The 22284-nt window shown below is 38.1% G+C and overlaps 2 protein-coding genes and 1 long non-coding RNA gene across 3 annotated transcripts; 1 reads left to right on the top strand and 2 right to left on the bottom strand.

The window, feature by feature from the left end:
• Positions 1-2459: 2459 nt before the first annotated feature.
• On the top strand, positions 2460-5332 carry LOC135596694 (uncharacterized). The gene is made up of 3 exons (XR_010481003.1): positions 2460-2499; positions 3292-3367; positions 5226-5332. It is a non-coding gene; the product is annotated as an uncharacterized LOC135596694 (long non-coding RNA).
• Positions 5333-6487: 1155 nt separating this feature from the next.
• Positions 6488-20158, bottom strand: LOC135597384 (uncharacterized). The gene is made up of 12 exons (XM_065090247.1): positions 19978-20158; positions 19785-19869; positions 18326-18377; positions 18219-18239; positions 18067-18120; positions 16427-16477; positions 12893-12955; positions 10471-10536; positions 10283-10321; positions 8124-8246; positions 7822-7914; positions 6488-6952 (listed from the first exon to the last, which is right to left on the bottom strand). The coding sequence occupies exons 1-12, from the start codon at positions 20063-20065 to the stop codon at positions 6677-6679; spliced, it is 1011 nt and encodes a 336-aa protein (XP_064946319.1). The 5' UTR covers positions 20066-20158; the 3' UTR covers positions 6488-6676.
• A 1376-nt stretch (positions 20159-21534) lies between these two features.
• Positions 21535-22284, bottom strand: LOC103971613 (ethylene-responsive transcription factor 5). The gene has a single exon (XM_009385672.3). It carries the CDS (start codon positions 22216-22218, stop codon positions 21646-21648), a length of 573 nt encoding a protein of 190 aa, XP_009383947.2. The 5' UTR covers positions 22219-22284; the 3' UTR covers positions 21535-21645.

The raw sequence follows: 22284 nt of genomic DNA, 5'->3' as shown, positions 1-22284 counted from the left end.
CCCCCTTTTGCAAGTATCCAATAAGTCAGTACTGCATTTATTAGAACAGAAGAAAAATTAAAATATGCATCTCGTGTCAGAATAACTCGACAAAATTTTAGTCTCTAAACAGGTCAACCTTCTCCATAGATGTACATGGTCCGATAATTCTCTGAATTTTGATGTCCTTCGAGCAATTAATCTCAAGAGTGCCACTGGGATGAAAAATAAGGATCACAAATTTAGTACAAAACTGTATTTGTTAAATATAGTTAAGACTTAAGTGTATAGGAGTATAACAGAATTAGTAAAATATTCTACCAAATGTAGCAAAATAGCAAATTCTCCTTTGTCTCAACTCAAAGAATTTGGTCTGTTTATAATGATATTACCTTGATTTATAAAAAGGTAAAAGGAAATGATACATGGCGATGAGAAGTGTGTTAGGAACAGGGTGGTTAATGGAACGGATGCCCCATAGATCAGATCAAGTATATATGGTTAACTAGCTTTTCCTAAGGAAAAGCATAAGAGAAATAAGAACGAATGACTTCTCACAATCTGATTAAAACAAAAGGAGCAACACTCAGACTCAAAAATAGAAGAACCTTCCAAGGATGAAACCAAACTAAACGATGCATATATGATGGAGCTTTATGAGTAATATAGAAGAAGGGAGTTATGGAGTTCACACTAAGTTCAAACTAAAGTTTCATCTAACTTCCAGCAGGTCTATCAACAATACATAATGGAAGTAGAAATAAATGAATCAAATATGTCATGTCTTCACCATATTCTGAGGAGTTGTCACCTCTTTTTGGATTATAAGGTACTTTTTAGCAGTTTCTTTAAAAATAATTTCTAACTTTTCAGTATCTACAGGCTATTAGGTCCATCACAGCTTCCCCATCAATGGTACAGTCACATGAATCAAATTTCTGTACTAACAAATAAGTGAAGAATGATAATGTGATGTATAATGCAAGGGAAGGATGCAACCAACTTACTTAAAAGAAAGGCCTAGAGACTGCTCTCCATACTCAAAAAGAATCTTTGAAACCGGATGTCCAAAACTTTCAGCGAGCACAACTAGTCCACCAGTTCTTTCAACTGCTACTTTCATCTCCGCAACCCCAACCTGAACATATTCAGAAAGGATTAGAAAATATATTAAGCACTTCGACATCCATAGAACTTCCCTCCTCGGGAGTACAGCAAGAAGAATATTTTACCAGTCCAGGGCCAACGGTACATGGCCCACCAACCAAAGCTATGATTCGGGCTCCCACTAAACAGGATGGCCGCACCTTGGCCGATTACAACATCCAGAAGGACTCCTCCTCCGCCTCCTTCTGGATGCTGTAATCGGCCTGGGTGCGGCCGCCCTCGAACTGCTTGCCGGAGATGCGTCTCTGCTGGCCATCTTATACTGAATCGGAGCCTCGACATTGTCGAGGCTCCGATTCAGAACTGAACATTCTGAATGTCAGAATGTTCAGAACTGTACCAGTATTATTCAGAAACGGTGGTGTGCTGTAGGACAATGTTAATACGGTGCAATGTTCTTTTTTGTCACTGACAAAAACACCGTTTCTTTTTTGTCAATATGAACAAGAATAAAAGAACATTGCACCGTTTCTTTTTTGTCAGTGCAAAAAAGAAAAAAAAAACGGTACAGTATAATACTGGTACAGTATTATTTGTCCTACAGCACACCACCGTTTCTGAATAATACTGTCCTACAGCACACCACTGTCCTACAGACAATGTTAATACGGTGCAATGTTCTTTTTTGTCACTAATAAAAGAACATTGCACCGTTTCTTTTTTGTCAGTGCAAAAAAGAAAAAAAAAACGGTACAGTATAATACTGGTACAGTATTATTTGTCCTACAGCACACCACCGTTTCTGAATAATACTGTCCTACAGCACACCACCGTGTTTTTGTCAGTGACAAAAAAGAACATTGCACCGTATTAACATTGTCCTACAGCACACCACCGTTTCTGAATAATACTGGTACAGTTCTGAACATTCTGACATTCAGAATGTTCAGTTCTGAATCGGAGCCTCGACAATGTCGAGGCTCCGATTCAGTATAAGATGGCCAGCAGAGACGCATCTCCGGCAAGCAGTTCGAGGGCGGCCGCACCCAGGCCGATTACAGCATCCAGAAGGAGGCGGAGGAGGACTCCTTCTGGATGTTGTAATCGGCCAAGGTGCGGCCATCCTGTTTAGTGGGAGCCCGAATCATAGCTTTGGTTGGTGGGCCATGTACCGTTGGCCCTGGACTGGTAAAATATTCTTCTTGCTGTACTCCCGAGGAGGGAAGTTCTATGGATGTCGAAGTGCTTAATATATTTTCTAATCCTTTCTGAATATGTTCAGGTTGGGGTTGCGGAGATGAAAGTAGCAGTTGAAAGAACTGGTGGACTAGTTGTGCTCGCTGAAAGTTTTGGACATCCGGTTTCAAAGATTCTTTTTGAGTATGGAGAGCAGTCTCTAGGCCTTTCTTTTAAGTAAGTTGGTTGCATCCTTCCCTTGCATTATACATCACATTATCATTCTTCACTTATTTGTTAGTACAGAAATTTGATTCATGTGACTGTACCATTGATGGGGAAGCTGTGATGGACCTAATAGCCTGTAGATACTGAAAAGTTAGAAATTATTTTTAAAGAAACTGCTAAAAAGTACCTTATAATCCAAAAAGAGGTGACAACTCCTCAGAATATGGTGAAGACATGACATATTTGATTCATTTATTTCTACTTCCATTATGTATTGTTGATAGACCTGCTGGAAGTTAGATGAAACTTTAGTTTGAACTTAGTGTGAACTCCATAACTCCCTTCTTCTATATTACTCATAAAGCTCCATCATATATGCATCGTTTAGTTTGGTTTCATCCTTGGAAGGTTCTTCTATTTTTGAGTCTGAGTGTTGCTCCTTTTGTTTTAATCAGATTGTGAGAAGTCATTCGTTCTTATTTCTCTTATGCTTTTCCTTAGGAAAAGCTAGTTAACCATATATACTTGATCTGATCTATGGGGCATCCGTTCCATTAACCACCCTGTTCCTAACACACTTCTCATCGCCATGTATCATTTCCTTTTACCTTTTTATAAATCAAGGTAATATCATTATAAACAGACCAAATTCTTTGAGTTGAGACAAAGGAGAATTTGCTATTTTGCTACATTTGGTAGAATATTTTACTAATTCTGTTATACTCCTATACACTTAAGTCTTAACTATATTTAACAAATACAGTTTTGTACTAAATTTGTGATCCTTATTTTTCATCCCAGTGGCACTCTTGAGATTAATTGCTCGAAGGACGTCAAAATTCAGAGAATTATCGGACCATGTACATCTATGGAGAAGGTTGACCTGTTTAGAGACTAAAATTTTGTCGAGTTATTCTGACACGAGATGCATATTTTAATTTTTCTTCTGTTCTAATAAATGCAGTACTGACTTATTGGATACTTGCAAAAGGAGGCTCTTTGTGCTGACACCATTGTAGGACAAGGAAATACAACTTCATGGAAGATGTGTGGTCTTGATAGAAGTACTTGTTTGACTGTGTTCTTTGATATTTCACCTAGTGAATTGTTCTTTGATATATACAATTCTTAACAAAGTATGGTGTTATCTTCTTTAATATTTCTTTCATTCTTGTTGAAATGCAGATCTTACTAAGTACCAATGTGATGGTTACTTGCAGTTATCAAAATCCTGAAGGTCAGATGAGGCTACGGGTTACAACAATTACTAGGGCATGGGTGGATGGTTCTAACACAGAGGTTAATTATGGAATATATATATATATATATATATATATATATATATATATATATATATATATATATATGTTGGAGTTTACATCAATTGATCATTATGGGCAAGATTTTGTAACAATTTGACACCTAGCAACTGATGCTAGACTATGGGACAAGTGCTTTTCAAGCACTGATGTAACTTTTTTCCTGCATTTTCTGATTGTGGAACCTGGATATGAGATACTTGTGTCAAGAGATGGAGAAATAGAAAAATCTTAATGCTAGGAGTAAGACTGATGTATTTAATGCATGCTTCGCATATGACCTGGATTACAGATGCTAGATAAGTAATAGGGAGAAACATGAATCAGGTCTTCCTTTTGTCAGAATTGAGAAATATGATTGACAAAATGGAGAAATCTACTTTCAAGTGCTACCAATATTATGAAAGAGGTATTATGTTTGCAATGTGCATTATTCCTTGGTGTATAAAGTGGACCCAACTATTGTGCATATAAATTTCGAGAGCGTTGCAGAATCTGGACAGATATGCTAGAAACAAACGAGACATGGTTGTTTTATTGTTGTCATTACATACAATCAAGTTCGCTTGGGCTTGGGATAGTTATGATATCTAACTTCACAACTTGGATGGGTTACATTTTGTGTCTAGGAAGCATTAAACATTAAATTCTTGGTCTGTAGCCAATGTTTTAGAAAATTAACTCAAGTAATATAGGTCTTTGGGGTAGGTTTGATGCACTTCCTACAAGCAAATTTTGATTCTTCTTTATCTCTGCCCACTTGGTATGCTTATCTCTTCAGGATAATACTTGGTATGCTTATCTCACTAAATTGAATTATCTCTGCACATTAGGGGACTAATCCTAATTCTTCATTATAATTATTAATTCATTATGATAATTATTAATAAATAATAGTTATGTAATTCATTATTAGTAATAATTACAGTATAATTATGAATTAACTAATAAATAATTATTAATAATAATAGTTATTAATGTATTAATACTGTAATTAATATAGTACATTATTAATAACAGTAATTAATAATAATAATTGTAATTAATACTAATACAATTAACTAACATTCTAATAATGCTTTAAACAAAATAACAGTTAAGTATTAATTATTAATGTTATGGTAATTAATTAACATTCTAATTAATTATTAATTACATGGTAGTTCCTCTATACCTCTTTCGCTTGACTTTGGACTTTGTATCCTGACTTACGCCCTTGCTTCTGGAATTAAGTTCAGAGAGATGAGTGAAGAGAGATGAGATGATATCCTTTCACTGCGCCTACCAACTGAGATTCCAGTATTTATATGGACGTGTTTGCTTCTCGAGATTCTCGAGTTATTCTGACACGAGATGTATATTTTAATTTTTCTTCTGTTCTAATAAATGCAGTGCTGACTTATTGGATACTTGCAGAAGGGGGCTCTTTGTGCTGACACCATTGTAGGACAAGGAAATACAGCTTCATGGAAGATGTGTGGTCTTGATAGAAGTACTTGTTTGACTGTGTTCTTTAATATTTCTTTCATTCTTGTTGAAATGTCATGGTTGGAAATGAAGCGAGGCGCTCGGACGAGGCGAGGCGAGGCGAGGCCCGAGCGCCTCGCTTCATTTCCAGGCGGCGCGCTTCAAAGAGGTGTCGCTTGGGCGCTCGTCCGATCCTAGGCACCGGGCGCTTCGGGCGAGCGCCTGGGTTAAACCAGGCGATCGAACTAGATTTCTAGGTTTGGTTGGTCTCCGGTGCTTTAGTTGGTTCAATCGAACCAACTAAATCATCGATATCAGGCTCCCTCTCATGATTTTCTCGACTTCCCCAACCCTAACACTCGCGATTTTGTTGTCCAAATTTCTTCTCTGCTGTCGCTACTCTCTACTGCCACTATCGTTGCTCGGCGCTACTGTCGTTACTCGTCACTACCACAATCGCTGCTCGTCGACTGCTCGCTTCTCCACAATCACTGCTGTCGTCGCTCGTCGCTATTGTCGCCGCTCTCGCTCCCGCTCCAGCTATGGCTGTCGTTTGCTACCGATGTCGTTGCCTCAACAGCCTCGGTCTTCTCACACTCTTTTCACTATATTTTTAACAATATATTATTAGTATATTGCTAACTGTATACTAATAATAGTATTTTGATTTATTAGATTAATAATATAGAGATCGAAACGCTAAAATAACAAACTACAAAAAATTTAGCTAGATATTTCATGAATAAAGAATAATTTTGAATGATATTCTTCTTTGATATAAAATGTTAGCCATATATATTAAAAATATTCAAAGGGAGGGAAATATTCCTAGAATAAAGATCTGTTTTTACTGAAATACAATGTATATCAGAATTTCTACACAACTACCTTTTAAGGTTGTAATTTTGTTGAGGAACCAGTGGACTTGGGAGACTTAACTATGACCATTATGATAATATAGTCAGACTTTGGTTCATGTAGTCAAATCATCTTAAAAAGGTGACCGTCACGATCATATAATCATAGTGTCATGACAATATAGTCGACTTTAGGTCATGTAGCCACCACGACGGGGAGAACAACTTGAGGTGGTCGAGATGGACCAATCCGATGCTCAAGTCTAGACGAAGCGCACAGTTGAGATCTTCCAAACGCAATATATTTTGCCGCTAAAGGAATAATATTTGGGTACTTAAACCAACAAAAAAATAAAAACAAAAAAGAGTGATAACAATTGTAGTAGTGACCTTCGTAGTTAAAATATACACAGCACATGAAAAGTTCAAAAAGAAAACCTGAAACACGTGGTAAGTATAAATACACAGGTTTCTTACCACCGTGGAGCATTTCAACGAACTAGATAGATAACATAGGATGGGGGGTGTTTCGAATCAAACAATTTACATGTCAGCACCCTTTAAGGACAAAAGCAGAGGAGGAGACTCGTCTGTCGGATTCATCCTGTCCATCAGGATATTCCAAGCTGATGAAACCCATTCTGACATGGGACATTTCTTTATCAAATTTTCTGGTTTCTCCTCCAAGTATGGCACGATATGCTTTTTCATGTCACTTTGGGAGATTCTGAGATGATTTCCTTTGACGCTGATAAATTTGACTCGCCCAGCATCATCCAAAGTTTTTAGACCAATCCAGTCTTCAGTGTAGAGGGTAGTCTGAAAAAGTCATTTATTTATATAAGTATTATAAAGGTATTAAAGGTATTTATATAAGTCATCATGAATCGTGATCATCATCATCTAAGCCTTTTTTCAATTAACATGAGATTTAGGAAACAATCCTATAGAAGAAAGAATAAAATAGAAGAAACAATCCTATGCATCAGATACTTAATTTTCAGAGAATACTGGGTTCATCAGAATCAGAGACCCATTGAAGATAAAATGAACAAACATTTCCTATTAATGTGGCACAATAACAATATATATAAACATGATACTAGGCTCTGGTTGCAAGTCTGATGTGGAACAATGTCAACTCTTATTCTTGACTCTATATCAGATATTTAATATCAGATTTTTGCCTGTACCATGCTGCTACTTATTGGCCTCGGGTGATCTTATCAATTTCCATCTACATGCATGGATCTCTTGAATGGCTTATTCGGTAAGGTAACATCTACAAGGTTTATCATTGGTGATATGTTCTAACCATGAATCAGCATTTCAACCACAAACCTACTACCCATTTGTTCTGCAGCCTAGACCTGGATGAACTCTGCTAGGTTCATTTACAACTGAATTGACTACTATAATCCTCAACTTAATAGAGATCAGAAGCAGACAGAAATGAGCTTAATGTCCTATGTAACAACTGCAGTTGCTAATGTAGAAACTGCTGTAGGAATTTCTTTATGGTTGCATGCAAACAAGTTTGCACCCAATAATCATCAAGTAAGGTGCAGAGTTACTTAGACAAAGACAAAGCTAACAGATATCCACCATGTCATACATAATTAGACAAAGACATCTACTACTGACCCTGGCTTAGACATATGTAAAAAACATTAAAAGGTATTCCTCACCTGTTGTGGAGGCAAAATTGGGTTAAAGGCACCATCTGGATAATATCCAAACCAAGATGTCTCCCGAGGAATCAGAACTGTATCATGCTCGAACTGTCCAGCAAGTAGAAATCATAAATAAAAAAATAGTAGTCCCATCTAGCAGGATAAGATGTAAATAAAGCAAAAAATTGTAATGCCAAAAGTAGTAAATATTTCATCTGTACTATCCCAAATGATCCTAGTGGTTCATCTCTGTCGCTAACCAGAAACACAGACCTTCAAGAAAATTGAGAAATGAAACAGAAGCTTTGTGAACTGACCATTATAAGAATCAGATTTTCTAAGCTACTGAACCTTTCTTTGTAGGTAGAATTTCTTTCACTGGGAAGTTCATTGTTAAGCTTTGGCAGAAACCTGCATCCTTCCAAATACTCAGGAATGTCCTAGAAAAACAAAAATTGTGAGCAGTATAACTTGAATCCATAATCAAGTAAATTCAACACTTAATGTGGAGAAAAAGTCAAAAAGGGATGACAAAGACTTGCTCTAAACATTGGTACCAAGTATCTAAAATTGATGTATCATTTAAACCTTATTTGATAAATAAGATGTGCAAGGATAACTGTTGGTTGATGCATAGTACAGTCCTATTAGTGATTCTTCCCTGATGCTCCACAATAATGATAGTTCTAGCAATCCATAATCATGGTGATCATGTGAAAAACTTTATTATCTTCTTAGAACTGATACTGCCATCTGCAAATTACTTGATTGTAATAAATGTAAATAAATTGAAATTTCAGGAACAAGAATCAACAGGTTTTACAGAACAGAATATTATCCACTACTGCAATAGAGCCTATGGTAGGCAGAAAGGCAAACCACTGGCCAACATCTTATCCCGATAAAGACAGAATCTCTCAACATGGCATATTATATAATGTCAGCTTCCTTGTAAGTAAAATATTTGCGCTCAAATCATCCAATAAATTCTTAATTTTGTTGCCTAACAAGGGATTGTTTGTCTCAAATGTTATCCATTATACATCAACTTTTGTGAGGGTTTCATGAAAAGTTGCCAAGAAATGGCATAGGTAACAGCATAATTCACCCTGCTAGCAATTTATATTGTTAGCAGTGAGTTCAGAGATGCCATCAAGTTGCAAATCATGCTCTCAATGGAACATATCTCGCAAACAGTCCAGTCTAATAATGCTATCAAGCTGCAAAATGATAAGCTTATAGGCTACATATATTTCAATCAAAATCTCCCTTGTGTCATCATTCCTGCCCAATATGAGGTATAGACCATCATTGGTGTGTGTGTGCGCGTGCGCTCATATCAATTGTGAGTAGCATGATACCCATCTAGCATGATACAAGTATCGGTCTCACAAGAAATCCTAAACCTGATATCTCCATATCCATTTTCTCTGTTTGTCTTCCCCTCTGTTCTATGCTTCCACAGAAACTTGCCTACAAATTTCTTCATTGAGAGTATACCAAGTACTTCATTGAAGTTTGTTATCTACTATGTGACAATGCTATATTTTCAAGAAATGAATTCACATGATATATATTGAGTCATGTACTGTAAACCAGCCTTAATACCACTTTTCATGGGTGAACTATCAATATGAATCAATCATATTTGACAAGTTTTGGCCAAATCAGTGACAGAAATGGCATCTGCACCGACTCAACCAGAGGACTGCAATATTTACGGGAGGCCTTCAGATGAGGAGATATCACCTATGCCCTAGATCTACAAAAGTCTTTGGAGGATTTTTGGAGGGCTGCACAGATATGTCACATCACATGGTGAAAATCAGGAAGCGGAAGAAAGGGTTGGAGGGAGGGAGGATGAGGATGGGAAGAAGAAAAGGAAGAGAAGGTAATGGTGGGCACGGTCAGGGTGGTCACAGTCTGCATGTCAAACCCTAAGTACCTAAAACTGGATGCAATTCAGAAAAAAATGCCGGCTTTAAACCCCAAGTAGTGGGGTTAAAAAATGGATTGAACCACCCAGGTGGTCCGTGTTCCAACATACCAGTTGGTATAAACTGCTCTGGGCGAAATTGTATTCCTTGGATAAGACTATGTCCATTGACCCTATCCTACTCCGTAGTGGGAACCTCATGTACTAAGCCATCTTTTTTTCATAAAAAATCTGTTTCTAGTTGATGGATGAAGAAAGAATCTTGAAGTCGTAGACAAGAGAAGAGTGTTTTGGACGAGAGTTTGGATTATATATAATAATTGCTGTATAACAGACTTGGAATAAAGTATTTTTACCTGCCCCAAAAAAAAATTGTTGGTTAGCAAGTCCAGTTCATTATTATTCAATTACCATGCAACCATCAAAAGTTCCAAGTGATTTGAAGTAAATAACTAAATAGCAAAAAACAACATTAAGCTAATTGAAATAGATAACAAAAAGACATAGTTGATCAGTCAAGACTGAAAATACAATACTCACAGTTGGGATCTTCAGATAACCACTAGGAGCCAAGTGTGCCTGTAATAAATCAATTTCAAGTCAGAGATACCAAATAGTACCCATATTTGGCTTAATGGATTATGTTACGACAAAATACTGTGAGGAAGAATCTCCCTAAAGGTCACTAAGATCTTCATTGCATAGTGTAGCCATAGTTGGCAACAAACCTGCACATAATCTGAATAGATTTGTGATTTGATGAGGTTGTCCACAAGTATGCATATAATCCCTGACTGCAATAGAACAACATTGAAACAGCACACTAATATTTAATAAAACCAAAAAGATATTGTAGCATACAATTGCATCTTATGTTTCTACATTACACGATCATTGTTTTTATTTAAGCAGTATATATGAAAAAACTATGGCTGTAAATCATTCTAAAGCAGCAGAAAATTTTAAATTAAAATGGACGTATTTAAACAAGCAAAGGGGTAAGTCAAAGCAGGGAAACTTCATTATAAAACTTGTATAATTTAATTACACTATTATTGTTACCTCACTAAACTACATTCAAAAAGTAGAAATTGTTCGACGAAAGGAAAGAACACACCACACAACAGTTTACATAAGGGTTATCTCCACCTGTATCACTTGGGAATTTGGAAACAATGTAGTTAAAAGGTGCTACCACTGAAAGGTGTTAAGGTGTCAAAACACCTGAGGCACTCGCCATCGTCCAAGCAAAGAGAAACACTCTCATATATATATATATATATATATATATATATATATATATATATATATATAATGAGAAGAGGGAGGAGGAATTAGGTAGTAGGAGATTGTTAGGATCCAAGGAGGCTTGGTGGCTATCGATTGGGAGGGGAGCTATCAAGGAGGAGGGAGGGGGAGGGGCCAACAACAGAGAAGCGGATAGCAAGAGTAAGAGGGGGAAGATGCAAAGAGAAGGAGAAGAGGGAGGAGGAAGAATCACGTAGGAGGCGAACAAGGAGAAGAAGGACGAAGATAGGAAGGAGGACGACTGTTGGTTGTGAGGGAAGGACGGGGGGCAAGCAGAAAGAGAGAGGGGGAGGGGGCAACGACGGAGAAGCGGATAGCAAGAGGAAAAGGGGGAAGATGCAAAGAGAAGGAGAAAGAGGGGCAGCATGATGGAAAGAAGAAAGAGAGAGTTACCGCGAGAAGAAGACGTTGTCAGAGGCCCGTTGTGAGCAAAAAATCCACTCGTTGATCATTGGCGGGCCACCTTTGCATGAGAGGAAGTTGTTTTCTGTTGTGGAGAAAAGAAGCTGCAAACGATGACGTAGGGAGGAAGAGGCTTGCACTCCGACAACATAGTGCAAAGGAGGCTCACAGTAGGGTTTCACTGAGTTCATTTGATTGCGTCAAGCATTGGGTGTTGGTGGTGGTGGTGGGGGGGGCGGTGGGTTGGGTTTGGGAGGGGTGGCAGGATGTTGTGATTATTTGGTTTGGTTGAGCCAACTATTCCAAAAGGATTGAACCCAGACTCGATTAGATCGAGTGCATGCCTAAGTCACCCAACACTTAGGCTCAAGCACGCGCCCAAGTGGCGCCTCCTTCAAACGCCTTGTCCAGATCTGTTACAAGGTTCTCAAGCCTCACCTCACTTGAGTGCCTAGGCGAGCGCCTTCTAAAAACATTACCTAATAGAGAAATAGTTCGAGACCAATGTGATGGGTCTTGTATGTTCCCCATAATCCATGGAACTACTACTGATGTCAAGGATGGCATTATCATCATCACTTCTCTCTATACTTTAATTGTTTTGAAGCTACTAGGGGCTATGATGAAGGAGGCTATTAGCGTTTGTATGAAGGAGCAGGAGGGAGAGGGTGCTATCAGGTGCAATCGAGGAGGCGGTTGTGGAGGAGCCAAAAGGAGAGGGTGTTGTCTGGGGCGACGAAGGAGGCAGGAGGAGGCGGTTGGGGTTGAGGAGAGAAAGAAGGGTGCTTTTGGGTTTGGGGAGGGAGAGGGGGCGACGACCAACAAGGAAGGAGAGAGAAACTACGAGAGTTCGGTAAAGATCACACTCGCATAAAAGCCTCTCGTCAAAGGATGTCATTATCGTTATCTATCGGTGGAGAGAAAGATGCCATTGTCATTCGTCGATGGAGAGGAAGATGTCACCTTATAGTGTGTCGATCAGGTTTTCCAGGGGAGCAACCTTATGTGCACGAGGGTAGGGGGTGTGGAAGTTAAGTTGATTTGGTTCGATCAAACCAGAATCAATGAACGAACCTATTTAGATTAGGTTTGATTCTATTTCAATTTGCCTCAGGCGAGCGTTGGGACCGCTTGATGCCTGGGCCACGCCCAATTGAAGGTGCCCAGTTGGACCCTACCAAGACCACTTACTAGGTGCTTGGGCGTCGCCTCACCTCGCTTGGGCACCTAGGTGAGCACCTGGTGATTTTACAATTTGGAAATGCCTCAGTACTTGAGGATTACGTTCTACAGGTTTATGTGGTTAACAATGCAAAAACTAAAGTTTCCACATGCCTAAGTTTATATCTTAGGTAAATAAGGTTATTTATACATAATGAAGTAGAACATGTGGATTGCATGGGAAAACAAACATTCAAGAATTACTTCCAGAAAACTTACACCACATAGGGGAACAGAGGCAGTACCAGCATGTGGCCCCCCTAGAGAGATGAAATTCTTAACCTGTCATGAATTCCTGATTTGATTAAGTATCATAAAGGAAGCATGACATATCTTTTTAGCTAATGGAACACAGTAAGTAGTATAAAGAGAAAACCGATAAAAGAACAGATATTTCAAATATAGCTTTTACTGGTAATTTCTTATGTTCATCAGACTCAGTATGTGAACTTGTGATGTACAAGAAAGGTCAATTAAATATGCTTAATCAAATAGAATATCTATGTCATAGCATGCTTGCAAAATATATTAGAAGAAACTAGACAGAGCATTAAGGAACATTTGTTGATGTGTCCTTCTAGAAGCAACACCTTATGTGCTTTTCTCTTCAAGATATTAACAAGGGATCAAAATTCAAACATCACTGTAAGCTTGGCAAATAAATTTCTGTAGGTTTGCCTTTAGGAAAAACAATTTAATGAGAGAATAAACAAACTGTTGAACCACGTGTTCCAATTTATCACGAATCTCAATACCCATCGTTCTTTCAATTTTACCAAACGATTATGCTGCAGCTAAGGAGGATGCCATGGGAACGTTGAAGACAACTGAAACACGATGTTACATGGCAGGCTAGTCAGACAGTTAAACCTGTAAAAGCTGCCAAGAGGCCATGGGCACCATGGCAAACTAAGTAAACCATAGTAACCCTCTTTTGCATATAATCTACTTTTTTTCCCTTATCTTATGAGTCAAAATTATCCATGTTTAACATAGGTTTTGCTCAAAACACTTGTCAAGATCTTCAGGATTTGCAGCATGAGATGGCACACATACTGACCCAGCTGCTTCATCCTTCGATGAGGCCAATGCCTAATGTCATTCCAACTAGATTGACCCTCATTACCCTAAGACCATTCTATCTAGATTGACCCTCGTTATCCTAAGACTACCCACTGCACTAACAGGAATGTGAAATTCATCACCATTTACCACAATGATTGCACTCACCTTTCTTATAGGAGAAGGGGTATCGACAAAGAGCAGATCCAACAAAGAAATCAAACTGATTGCTCGTTCTCAGGGTCTTCGATTCTTATATGCTCTACAGGGTAATCTATGATCACAATTTTTTTGGACTCCTTAATTGGATTTACTGCACATGGAGCTTCATTTACCTTCATGCATTAGCTAGAACAATTAGCACGAGATCAAGTTGGAATGTGAACTCTTTAAGACCAGTACATCTCATATAAGGATCAGGGAAACCTATAGGTGAAATGGATCCAACATACCAATATTAAGCATGTCAAACTTCATAGCAATCAGATGCTCTAGTACTTTCCTGGTACTGGAAGCTGTTATATGCTGGGATTAGTAGCTTACTCAAATAACAAAACTGAGGAAGGAAAAAGGCTCAATTACTTTCCAACAACACCGGAAAGTTCTAAATGGCGGTTACATGATTTTATGTGTCCCTCAATTGTTTCTACACGATGATACAACAACTTTTGCTATAACTTTTCTGCTACTGAAGAGCTGTCAAACGCTGGATGTAGTATCTTATCCAGATAATAAATCTAAGGGAAAGTTATAAATTTGGGTATAAATCAATTTGTAGATTTTCTTTGGTTTAAGGCCAGATACATGATTGTTATTTTCTACAGGATGACACAAACAGCTATTTGCTTTTGCTATATATTGTTTCTAGAGGATGATACAACACATATTTCCTTTTGCTGTAACCAAGTTAAAATTTCAAACTTGAGGATCCCATGACCTAGTGTCCAAAGGTTTCTTTATCCTTAGAACTTTTCTGGTACAGGGGCTGTTATTTGCTGGGACTGTCTATACATTATATTTTAACAACTTGTATTGCACATAGTTTTGGATTATGCTGAAACAAAATGCAGACACTTGTGAATAAAATGAAGATCAAGGTGCATTTGGATTGGGTCAAGCAAAGTGGACACTAAGCCATTAAGGACAATATGATTAGTCTCTCATGTGTGTATTGCAGTTATTATTTTGTGACCACAGTGTTCTAAAAATAAATGGTTTAAGGGAATTACCATGCAGGTCGGTCTGCAACAAATTGAAGAAAAGACTAAAAGCAGATGATGACCACTCCTGTGTCCACAACTTTTTATGGGCTATAGATGATTGTACATGTTTGTAGGTGACCACAAACTATCAAGATACAGTCTAGGCATTTTGAAAATTTGAATTACTGTCAACTGCACCTACTTGCCAACGAAGGCATCTTCCTAGATTTGCTCATTGGAAACTGACGAAAGCTTTTGCTAGAGGTCTCTAAAATCCATTGTGCTGTACTTTGACTTTTGAACTCTTGAGTGCTTCAATTGCAAAGCTCTATTCTGCTGATAATCAATTCAGTCACTGTGAACCGTGGTTTGGTGAGAGTTAGTTGTTTATTTATTTTTAGAATAAGAGAAGGGTCTTCTCTTGTGAGGATCTATCCTTGCCTTCACTTATAAGAAAGTGATATATGAATCGCCGAAGGCCTCAAGGGTTTGAGTATTTGAGACATGCACACAGACTATAGGTCAAAAAAACGAATGGCTTATTATAATTCATTTTCTCTTTCTCACTAAATTCTTACCACTTGTCATTGTTATTGATTTTGCGATTATGATTAGCTTGTGAATGACATCTATTGGTACATAATAAATGATCAGCATATTGTTTATGAGAAGAAATTTGCAGATTCTCAATCAAATCTGTTTTAGTTTTGTGCTTTTGTTGAGGACAACTCAATTTATCCCATCTTGGGGTGCTTAGATCCTCTAACAAAAATCACATAGTCTGAACAAATTAGTTTCGATGGTTGTAGATATGCCAAGTAGAAAATCACTCCAATCATTCCTATATCATGCATTTAATTATTAACAGAAGTATCATCCCTTAAAGTCCTTATCAATTACACTAAAAAGTTGCATGGCTCTATATCTATGTTCTATCATGCAAATAACTTATATCTATGTTCTATGATCAAGATTTGCAAATAACTTATCGACGAAAAGTACATTATACCTCTGTTCACAATTATCAGCTTATATCTGGAACCCTAAGCTTTCGTAAATATCATGAATAATGTTAGACCAAATAATTCAGTTGTTTAAAAAATTATGATGATAAATTGTAATGTCCCGACCATTTGAGGTTGGCTACATGAATGTTTTATTGTTGAGATATATAAAAAAGAACATCTTTACTTAAATTAAAAGAATTTAAATCTTTATTTATAATCTTATGTAAAGCCTTCTTAGATCTCTCTCTATCTCTCCTCATACCACTAATACTATTTGTCTCACCTCTCTTAACTATAGAGTCCATAAACCTACTTAGCACATTAGCATACCATCATAAATGATTCTACCTCATTTTATCCACTATCAAAGCCTCAAAGGTACCACTAGTTATTATTCATGGCTTCTGAAACAGCAAAGACAAATGATTTCCAGGACAACAAAACAAATTTTGGAAGGAATATATAGAAGTGTAACATCTTACAGGAGGTCCGCCTTCACATGACTCCACTACTGCTCGGCCAATCAAGTTTCCCTGAAAGAACAGTTTGACAGAATCAATAAGTATTTTTAAAATAAACTATGATCTTTGTTGTCCAATAGAAGCAAACTGCAGAGAGAATAATTGTGACATCAACATCCAAGAAAATACAATAATTATGCATATTTTCAAACAATTCAAGCACATGCATGTGCATGCGGTTGTAAGTGCACATGTGTGCATACTGGGATAAAAAGCATCATAAGCTGTGGAAGGTACTTATCAAAAATCCTGACAAGAAAACAGTACTTGAATACATAAAAGGACCTGATGCCTGTGAATGCACAATGGTCTTATCATGACTATGTTACAAAAGTGTATGGATAGTATTACATGCTAAATAGGTACACATATGCCTACGAAAGAGAATACAGACCTAATTCTCTAAATGAAAATCTATAATGACTTTAAACAACAGACAAGAAACAAGCCACAGCCACCAAATTCATCCTTATCATATACAATATATGCCACATGGTCAGGCTATTTCTGTTTTAACCAAGCCTTAGTAACTTTACTTTCATTCTAGGCAGAATAAGTTGGATCTACTCCCCTATGGTTTCCTTCTTCTTGTGTTGTCTTTAGTATTTTATGCAGGATTTTATGAAGTAACAGTTTAATCATTAATGTTAAAAAGAAACATGAACCACAAAGTGTATCCACAAGGTCAAACACAGCTTAAAATTTATCACTAACTACTTTGTGGTAAAACACCAATAATATCAAATTGCAGCCAAAAGAAAAATCCAGGGGTTCAGAATATTTGGAAGCCTCTTTACGTTTTATGGTCTGTATCAGTCTCAACTGACAAGTGGTTCATTTGTAGGGAAACTTCAATAAAATAGCCTATCTTAACCACCCACATGCAAATCATTTTGCAGATTATTATCTTTCTCGGGTGTTGCTCACCTTTTGCTCACTCGGACTAGGAAAGGAGCAGGACTGTAATCTTGGTGGCTTATCACTAGTATGAGATAAATTAAATACCCCAAGATTGCAATACATGACATTGGATTAACTAAGTGGACCACTAACCTGAAAAAAGCTTCATATATATAAATCAGAATGGCTGCTGTCTCAGCTGAAGTACACACAAAAAGTTAAAATCTGCCTCTAAAATTAGTCAAGTTCAGCTACAAACATAACCATGGTCTTCTGATGTTTCAGGTACTGGACCCAGGCTGGTCACTAGCTAGACTGGTATGAATCTTGTACACTTGGTGTTGAATTTTTTCTAAGATTTTTCACAATGTTGGGGAGGCATGTGTCACGGTTTGTGCCACCGATCTGACAGGCCATCAGGCTGGTATATACTGTCTGATATGTATCCGTATCGGTTAGAACAAAATGTTATACCATGGAAATAACATGGGCAAACAACTACAATATAAAATAGTTACTAGCTACACTTAGTATTTGCATAATGCTGCATATCTATTATAAGCTTAGGCTTCTATTACCAACTTGATGAAAGTATATGCTATATAACTTATTTTGTAATACAATTAATAATTTTCCAATCACATATATATCCAGGAGGTGACTACTAGAAGCACAAAGAACATGCAAAAACTTAATATCACCTGCGAAAGACCAACTATGTTGTAACCCATGCTAAGTTCCTCCATCTCCTTTACCTGCAAACCAAGCATGCGATTCAAAGAGCTCAGTGATAAGCACATTGACCTTTATGAAGAATCAATTCTAATGAACTTCACCCAAACAGCTTAATCACCTTCTGACATACAACATCTGCCTGTAACATGCGAAATATGTTTGTTAGAAACAGAATGTATAAGAAAAATTCTAGCAAAGGCATACTTTTCAAAGAAGAATATCAACCTGTTCCTGAAGTGGCATAACCCAAGAGTCCCAGACTCCATCTCCAATTTCTCTAACAAACAGTGTAAAATGTCAGACAAAAAACTAGATTTATCAAACAACCTAAATATGATCCTGAACAGAGAATGACTATATTAATGTCAAGACATGCTATAATAGTGTCACTTATTTGTATCTTACAGAATGAATATGATGTCCAATTAAAGTATAATTCCTAATACATTTCACGAAAGAAATATCCAAATGCAAATTTAGTCACAAGTATGGGGAAAATACTAGCATTCACCTAGGTCCTCTTTCTTTTTTTTCTTCTTCACAAAGAAACTATGTCTAAGATAAAGACAGTAAGTTTGTAAGTTACTTCAATATTAATTTTGAAAAATGAAGACAAATCAGTGCATGAAGCTTCCTTCAATGTAGAATCTGGAGAGGGTCAATATACACAACCTTACCCTTGTAGGGGAAAAAAAAGAAAAAGAAAAGAAAGGCTTAGTAACTCAAACCTGGTCACCCAAGTTACAAAGGAACAACTGTATCACGCACAAGGCTTGCTCTGTTTATTTTTAATAATAGGCAAACTGAGAGCTACTGTCCAAAAGCCATTATTTCTATGTAAAATTTAGCAGAAACAACATCAGGTGGTGTCAATATGCAGAGTAAAGAATCTCATTCAATTTCAATTTACTTCAACAGGAGAACACAATTTGATAACTTCTTTTCTGATGTGAACAAATCTTGATTGAATGACCATTGAAACTTCTGCTACTAGACCTAACATCTATCATCCATTCCTCCCACCTGCCTAGTTATCAAATATCAATTACATTGAAAATTTTTGTTAAAAAAGAAAAAGACTTGTTCCAATATTTAAAACTAGTAAAGTCAGGTGCTGCATGGAAAGATGTACTTATTTTTACAACTTATGCTTAGTGCAATCATTGAATTTTCCCAATCTTGAAAAGCTATGAAATAAAGAAGAAAATGACAAATTGACCACAATAGTCATTTTAAAGGTCTTGACAATAATTATCAAATAGCATATCACACTTTATGCAAGTAACTTTGTCTGTCATTTCTATTTTTGTCACCTCTATCGCGAGGAGCCAATTATATCGTTGAGAATATATATGCGATAACCTGTAAATTTGAGCTATCCCCATCTCATCCTCTCCGTAATCAATAGCTAACTGAGACCTTAAAGCATATTCAAGAGGCAGTATTACAGGAGACTATTAGAAAGCAAAGAATCCTCATGGTGTGGTTGCAAATGACACCATCTGCAGCAATAAGAAGAAAACTGAGGTGTCTAATGCTCGTAATCTAACAGATGAACATACTAAAAAATAAGGATATAATCTAGATAAAAACTCATACATTAAAAGCAAACGAACTAACAGAATGACCGAGCTGCAAGAGCTTCATGAACAAAAAAGCGAACAGGAAGAAAGGGGAAACATACATGCAGTATCCCTTGGAGCGAGACCAATTGCTCAAAAGCTGGGTAAACTGCGCAACCCCTTTATTGGCACACTGATCTCCGATACCTAACAAGCATCACGAGAGAGAGAGAGTTCTCACACCGATTCAACAAAATCTTCCGCGATAACCTTTAAGAACCAGGGAGACGGTAGCCCTTTGGGATACGGTCGTACCGTGCAAGACGATGAAGGGGAGGGAAGAGGAAGCGGGGGCGGAGATGACGAGGAGGACGACGAGAGAGAGGAACTTTCGCGTGGCCATTATTGCTGCCGCCCGCCCTCCCTACGGGAATTTAGGGTCAACTTTTCCCCTTCCAACTCGTATGCTCAGGAGACGACGACGATTTCTGCGATCGCACGGGCGCCCGTCTAAATAATTGATCCACGGCACCGAACCGACGCGACGGTTGGTCGTTAAGCGAGCTAAGCGCAGGCCACATCGAGTCTAATCCGACCAGGATTGGGCTCGGTTCGACCGCGCCAATTGTGATCCGACGCCAAAGCCTAATTGGCGTCACCGGTTTCCTAAAGACTCCAAAGCCCATGGTAACCATTCACATTTACATCCCCCCCCCCTAATGAAATGGTGACACGTCGGCTACGAATCACATAAAATGCCGATTCGGAGTGGTTTAGTAGATTTATTCTTATCATAATTTTCGCTCAACTGATTAGCCCAATATTAATGCACTCAACTTATTTACATTGACGCCGAGGGTTCGGATACTAGAAATTAAATATTAATGAGTCCGAGTTAATCTAATCATGATTAACATATATCAACATCGAATTCATCCTCAATTTGGAAATTTATCGTATTTGCAACTTCACATTAATCACTTCATGTAAATTTTGAAGCATTCTCATTCTAAGATTTTACCTTCTGTTTTTACACTATCATGACGGTGGTGTAAAGAATTTAATTATTTTTTAAATATTAATTAACAAGTTTAGTTGGTAAACAAAAAATTTACCTTGCAATGGTTGTGTAACATATTTACTTAATTAAAAATAATAATTATGGAGCTCGGTTGATAAATATTTCTCATATTATTATTATAAGGTTTTGAAATCAAATCTAGTATTGAATAGATTGATGGGAATCGATAATAAAAGAATTGTGATTCCTGTGCACAAACCCAGCAGCTGAATCTTGTACGTGCTCAACGTTTCGGCCGCCTTCGACTGGTCAAAGAACGTGAGGCCCCACTTGTTGACTACAGGACCCACTGGCGAACAGTAGGGCTCGGAGTCTGCTTCGACGGCCGGACTGCTTCGTTGATGCATCCACCGGGGCGCAGGGTTGACTAATGGATTCCTGTCAACAGAAGACCACTGATAATTATTTTTGTTGGAATTAGTTTGGCTTGTATTTTTGGCATTGATTAATGGTGGGACAATCATATATCATAAAAAAATTATATTTAATAGATAATTATTTTTTATTATTTAATATATCTGATAAAGATTTTTTTTTTGCTTTAAAATGAATTCTATTCCGGTCACATGGGTAGTGGCGATGAGGTTTTAAGGATGACAGATGCTGTTTTGGATATACTTTATTTTGGTGATGATTTGAAAATCATAAATTAAAGAAAAAAGAATTTTCTTTTCAACTATCCTAAATTTCATCAAACATTAAATCACTCTAAATATTTTGTTCCAACGTTGCAAATAAAGAAACGCACAAAACAAAAGCAAAATTAAATATAAATAATATAAAATAAGAAATAAGAAAAGAAATCCTGTCTAGTTAACGATAACGATGGTATATATGTAATTTCGATGACACTTCTATCTCCCACGGGAGAGAGTAACTGCTTGCCGTCACGGCCTGTGGAGCTAAACAGCGAAAGGGTTCCCTTCGGGTAGTCGGCCGCCTTCGATTCCCGCGGCTCCGCTGCTTTCTCCATCTTCGCCGCCACCATCTCTTCCGACCCCGACCTCGTTATCTGTTACTGGCGGGTGCCGGTGCTCGGATCTACCGACCTCGTTGGGGAAGTTGAGGATGGCCCTGCAGCCGCGCATCCGGAAGGCGGCGCGGTCATACGCCCTCGCCGCCTCCAAGGCGGTGGAGTAGGTCCCGAGCCAGATCCTGGACCCCCGACGGTTGGGGTCCCGGATCTCCGCCGCGAACTTCCCCCAGGGCCGCTGCCTGACGCCACGGTACCGCCGCCCGACGGCTTGATCCTCCGCCTCGGATGATACGCCCGCCGATTCCCGTGGCCACGACTCGGCAAACGGGGCCGGCGGGAGGGGCATGGATAGGGTCGGTTCGACGGCGGCGTAATGGAGAGGAGGAGGGGTGGATGATGGAGGGAGGTCGGCGAGGAGGGACTCGAAGTCGGCGGCGTGGAGTTGGTGGGGTAAGAAGTCGAGGGTGGAGGAGTCGTCGACGCCGAGATGGTGCTCCATGGCGGGGAAGAGCGCGGAGTGAGAGAGATTTATATACTGCGGGAGGAAAGAGCGGGTTCGGTTTAT

Source organism: Musa acuminata, chromosome BXJ1-11 (genome assembly GCF_036884655.1).
Source record: "Musa acuminata AAA Group cultivar baxijiao chromosome BXJ1-11, Cavendish_Baxijiao_AAA, whole genome shotgun sequence".
Taxonomy (NCBI): domain Eukaryota; kingdom Viridiplantae; phylum Streptophyta; class Magnoliopsida; order Zingiberales; family Musaceae; genus Musa; species Musa acuminata.
The sequence above is the reverse complement of the archived record's forward strand: the minus strand, read 5'-3'. Positions and strand labels throughout refer to the sequence as shown.